Source organism: Miniopterus natalensis, chromosome 6 (assembly GCF_054644295.1).
Source record: "Miniopterus natalensis isolate mMinNat1 chromosome 6, mMinNat1.hap1, whole genome shotgun sequence".
Classification (NCBI taxonomy): domain Eukaryota; kingdom Metazoa; phylum Chordata; class Mammalia; order Chiroptera; family Miniopteridae; genus Miniopterus; species Miniopterus natalensis.
The window spans coordinates 75,311,941-75,317,371 of record NC_142086.1 but is presented as its reverse complement, the minus strand read 5'-3'; the positions used below and the strand labels follow the sequence as shown (position 1 = coordinate 75,317,371).

Below are 5,431 nucleotides of genomic sequence, written 5' to 3'. Positions count from 1 at the left end.
GCCCCTTCCCTGTCGGGACAGTAATTCCGGCGCCCTGTTCTCGTTCCCTTTGTCCGCGGTGTGCAGAGCGGGCAGAGGCGGCCGGAGAATGCCGAGGAGGGTGTCCGAGGCGGTTTAAAAAAGGCTGCGCCGCGGGTGGGGGAAGAGGCTCCACCCGCCGCTCCCGCACCCAAATGCCCTCTGGGTCTCGGGCCCCGAGACGCACACCGCCGGCGATCGGGGAGTGGAGGCCAAGGGATGACGGGGTCGGCAAGAGCAGAGCCTGCTCCGGGCCCACAGTGCCCTCCGCGCGCGCACGCTGCTTGCAGAGCCATCGCCGTGTGCGCCAGCCCCAGGGCCGCGGAGGAAACGGCCCCCGCCGTCCCGCCCGAGCTCCCCCAGCCCCCTCCACCACCTCCACAACTCCCCGCGTTTCCCAGCCAGCTCCGAAACTCGCTCCCCGCGAATCCGCTCCTCCACGCTCAAATCGCGAGCCCCGCCTACGGCCCCGCCCCCGCCCGGCCCCCCGGAAAACCAGGAGCGTCGGATCCAGCGGGCGCGGCCGGCGGCACACTGGGCATGCTCGCGGGTGCGGGGAGGGCCGGGCTGCGCGCGGCGAGTAGGAAGCCCTAGCCCCGCGGAGGCTGCGGGAGAGAGCGCGATGGGCCGCGGCGGTGGGCGCACGCTCTGCGGGGACTCTTGCCGCGCGCGTCCCGGCTCGGCGCGCAATTAGCAGCCACCTCCGCAGCCCGCCACCACCACGTCCCCGCCCTCCCGGGCTGCAGTAGCGAGAAGCTGCAGCCGTCGCCTCGCACGGGCTGCAGGCATTGTCCTCCCGGTCCGCCGCCGAGGCTGCCGCCGCTACCACCGCCGCGGGTTGCTGCGGGGCCCCGGACCCGAGCCCCAGGGACGCGCAGCCGCCGGCTGGCCAGTCGCCCAGCCCCCGTTCGGTGATCTCTGCGCCCTGCGCTCCCCAGCCACCCTCTCCTACTTTTTCCCCGCGGAACCGAGGAAGGGGAGAACTCCAGCCTCCAAGCCTAGCCCTTCCCCGGCGCGCAGCCCCGACGGGGCCGCGGCAGGCGCGGCGAGGGCGCCGACGGAGCCATGAGAGAGTACAAAGTGGTGGTGCTGGGCTCCGGCGGCGTGGGCAAGTCCGCGCTCACGGTGCAGTTTGTGACCGGCTCGTTCATCGAGAAGTACGACCCCACCATCGAGGACTTCTACCGCAAGGAGATCGAGGTGGACTCGTCGCCGTCGGTGCTGGAGATCCTGGACACTGCGGGCACCGAGCAGTTCGCGTCCATGCGGGACCTGTACATCAAGAACGGCCAGGGCTTCATCCTCGTGTACAGCCTCGTCAACCAGCAGAGCTTCCAGGACATCAAGCCCATGCGGGACCAGATCATCCGCGTGAAGCGGTACGAGCGCGTGCCCATGATCCTGGTGGGCAACAAGGTGGACCTGGAGGGCGAGCGCGAGGTCTCGTACGGCGAGGGCAAGGCCCTGGCCGAGGAGTGGAGCTGCCCCTTCATGGAGACGTCGGCCAAAAACAAAGCCTCGGTGGACGAGCTGTTCGCCGAGATCGTGCGGCAGATGAACTACGCGGCGCAGCCCAACGGCGACGAGGGCTGCTGCTCGGCCTGCGTGATCCTCTGAGGCGCCCGCGCCGCGCGCCGGCCGCCCTCCGCGCACAAAAGCCAAACGCACCCGACTCTCTAAATGTGATTTCTCTTCTTGCTTTGAGATTGGAGACGACTTTGCATTGGCCGGTGTGTCCCGGGACCCCGGCTGGCCTCTGCGGCGGACGCCCCCCGCCTCCTCCCCGCCTGCGAAGGGGTGCCGGGTCCTGACCATCGGATGCCCGGTGGCAGTGTGGCTCTTTGCAGCGCGTACGTTTCTCATTGATTTTGGCTGACGCACATTTCCCCCCTTAAGTAACCGTTAAGGGCGCTGTATTGGCGGCTTGACACCAGCAAGCGAAAGTTTCAGCCTGGAAAAAATGGGGTGGGGGAGGAAGAGGGCAGGGAGAAGGTGGAACCGGGGGAGGCTTTTTTTGTTTGTTTTTCAACAACCGTTTTCTAGTTCCAAGTTTTAAATACATGGAAGGAAGTCCGGGAGAACCAAATGAAGGAGCAGGAGGAGAGGAAGAAACTTTTGTTTTTTCCTTGTTTTCCAGGAGTAGCTGGAAATAATGATCGGGTTCCTTTCCTGCCAGCTTGGAAGGGCAGCCCCGTGACTGATTGCGATTCCGAGGATGTCTATGCAAAGTTGGATTCTTGTTTCAGTGTATCCAATCTGAAGTATTGCACATCTGAACTGGGACTGTTAGCACTGAGGCCAATACAGTGTGGGGTGCCAGAAAGTGTCTGCTGATATTTGTGGGGAAAAAAAAAAAAATCTATTTTGTTTACCTACTGTATCTAAGGGGAGTCTGGGGAAGAACGGTAGTATTTTTTTTTATCAGCTGTGAAAAAAATGTTACAGATCTGCACATTTTTGTGTGTACTATTTTGTGTGTGTGTGTGTGTGTGTGTGTGGTTATTTTTTTTTAAGTTTAGCTTTTTTGTTCCTATTGGTTGGCAGTAACAGATTTTAATGACTAGCTCTTTAAAATACAGTACAAAGACTTAAATGTGATTCAGGGCCCCCAGCACCCCTGTGTCTGCAGAGTGCCTTCAAAACTCAGCTGTTCCAGCCGGTGCCAACCTGTGAACTTCCCACCCTACCCCAGAATCTGCTATTCCCCAAACCACTTCCCAGTTTCCTTTCAGTAATCATCCCGAAGGAGCCAGGACAATAGGGCCTGTTGTTCTGTGAATTTCTTCCTTATTATTTCCAGCCTTTAAAATGTAATTTCCATGTCTTGCGATTTTTTTTTCTTCATTTTGTTCAAATGTTCAGGTATTTAGCTCCCCTTTTATATTATTTTAAAATATTTTTTGGTTATCTGTTAATAGGGTTTTCCTCCAGAAGCAAAGAGCAAAATCTTACTGTTGTGATGTACCAAGAGAATTCTAACCAATTGTAATTTTTAATTCCAGACATGCGTCTAATCATTGTCTCTTCATTTTAAGACTTTTAATACAAATGTCATTTTTAAAGAAACAAACCCAAAACTATTGTTTGCGTTTCTGTGTTTCATATTCAGTGATTTAATACAGTATCCTGGCTGAGGTGGACAGGGGCAGGTGGTGCCTGATGTCCCCAAGAGTTGGTCAAATTTGGACGACAGAAGGATTTCAGTGGCAAGTTGGGTGACAATACTCCCAAAGTCTTAAGTATGGGAAAAATCACCAAGGTCTAGGAAGCCCTGGGGTATGGTCATATCATTTGACTATAAAGTGAGCAGGATATGGAATCTCTTCTGCTGGCCTGGAGCAGTTTACCTCGCAGTAGGTAAGGAAGGGAGAAGCCAACTGCTAATACTGCCTTAGATCTGGGAAGGTAACCATCTACCTGACCAGGCTGGGGAACACTTTAATTTGTTTTGTTTAAATTAGGTCACATACCAAGTCAAAAGGATGTTTGGGGAAGATGCTTTCCATTCTGAAGTCATGCCTACTAGTGTTTTCTGCAGTAATTTATATGGGTTGTAGACAGTATGTCAACTCTTGAGGTTTTGATTTGGAAATAAGTCATTAGTTTAAAAAGAAGAAAAAAGGAAAAAGCTAAGAGAAAAACCCCTTGCTCTCATTACAGATTGTGGACCAGGTTGACCTCATGAAATTTTCCTTCTAACAGTAGGAGGCAGTGTGAGCTTTTTCTGTTCTACTTTTCTCAAGGGCCACTTTTCTAATAGAGCCTTTGCAGAATAAAAGGTTTATGGCTAATATATCAAGAGCATTTGATACACCTTAAGTCTATGAGTGCAGATGAAGTCTTCTCAAGGTCTTTGGACAAAGGGATTGATTCTGTTGAGGAAGCGGAAAGAAATGAGGGGCCACTGGTTTCTTTAAAGCTGTATTAGTATCTTGCCTTAAAATATGTCCTTTGCCCAGGAGACATCTCAGTATTCCAGGGTGAGGAAGAATAGAGGATTTTGCCTGTGGTGGTCCTATGGCCATTTTTTTTTTCCCCCTCTTGATCTCACTTAAGTTTAGTATCAAACTCAATTAGAAGGTAGTATATATATTCTAAATAGAGAACTTAAGGGAAACTACTCAAATGTGTGCCTTTGCAAAGATTCCTTCTTGCCTTGGAGTAAATGGAGTTGCTTCAATAGATCTAAAGTGTTGAAAATTCTGAATACATATATCAAGTATTATGAAGGATGTTTTTAAAAAGGCATCTGTTGACTTTTTTTTTTAATGGTTTTGTTTGTTTTTGTTTTTTGGAAGCCTTTTGAACTAAAATGGTGCCAAGTATGTAGCTAACTTAAGAAATGTATATACTCCTGACAGGGAACTTAAAAATGGAAAATTGGAAAAGAAATAGGTGGCTGGTGCATTAATCATCTCCACACAGGATTTAGTCACTTGCATGACTAAATTCTTAATAGGTCTGGGATGGCAGAGCAGCAGAATTTAATATGCTTTTACTGAGTACTGCAAAATAAATGCTTTTTGGATTCTCACTGAAAACAATTTTGTGTGTGTTCCTGGAGCAGGAAAATAGTAGTTCTGAGCCTGGTAGCCTTCTCTCTTACGTTCTTGACAAAACTGAGAGAAGTGGGGGACATGGTTTTTAAGAATGTCATTTTATTTGTCTAGTAAGAACCTTTTTTAGTATCTGGTATTAGGGTGTGAAGAGATAAGAGCATTTGTTTCCTTAGAAAAAAGTTGGGCTGACTTGAGTGTTTAAAGGAAGGGAGGGAGGGTGGGAGGGAGGAGCAGTTTGCTGTAAGGCAATCACCTGTCAAAACAGATACTGGGTGGGAAAGGAACCTTTATCTTGGGAGCAAAAGTTAACTTAAACTTGACCCCTGCTGTTTTGTAACAGCTTTTCCTTTTGGTCCCTGACAGTCATCCAGGCTTTATGTTATGTCAAAGGATTATTTTTGTACTCCCTTTTTTGTACAACTCAGAAAAGTTGAAGGCATCATCCTAGGTCTAACATTTTTTGTGTTTGGGAATTATGGTTCTTAGGTTGAACAATCTCATGTTGTCAACTGTTGATAGACTTCATTGAATCCCGTTTTAGGAAAAGGTCTGTTTGGGGTTAGAATTCTTTAAGTGTATGAGGCTTTATGCTCCCTGATTAGTTAACCATTCCTATAGGTGGGAACCCTAAAATGCCTCATCTATTTGAACTGCTCAGGTAGTTTTGTAAATGTTTTCACCAGCATGTGATTGCGCCCCTTTAAAATATCCAGTATTTCTCAGGTGGCAGAGTGAGAGAACACCTGATGCAGCAGCTGGTGTTGACAATATATGCAAAATGCCTGTACCTTAACTGTCATAAAAGAACGTATTTATTTTTCACAGCATCTGCAATATGAAGGAAACAAAGATCT

The 5,431-nt window shown here is 50.0% G+C and overlaps 1 protein-coding gene across 1 annotated transcript; it reads left to right on the top strand.

The window, feature by feature from the left end:
- Positions 1-640: 640 nt before the first annotated feature.
- RAP2B (RAP2B, member of RAS oncogene family) lies at positions 641-3,095 on the top strand. The gene has a single exon (XM_016222625.2). The coding sequence runs from the start codon at positions 1,084-1,086 to the stop codon at positions 1,633-1,635; it is 552 nt and encodes a 183-aa protein (XP_016078111.2). The 5' UTR covers positions 641-1,083; the 3' UTR covers positions 1,636-3,095.
- The last annotated feature ends 2,336 nt before the right edge of the window (positions 3,096-5,431 follow it).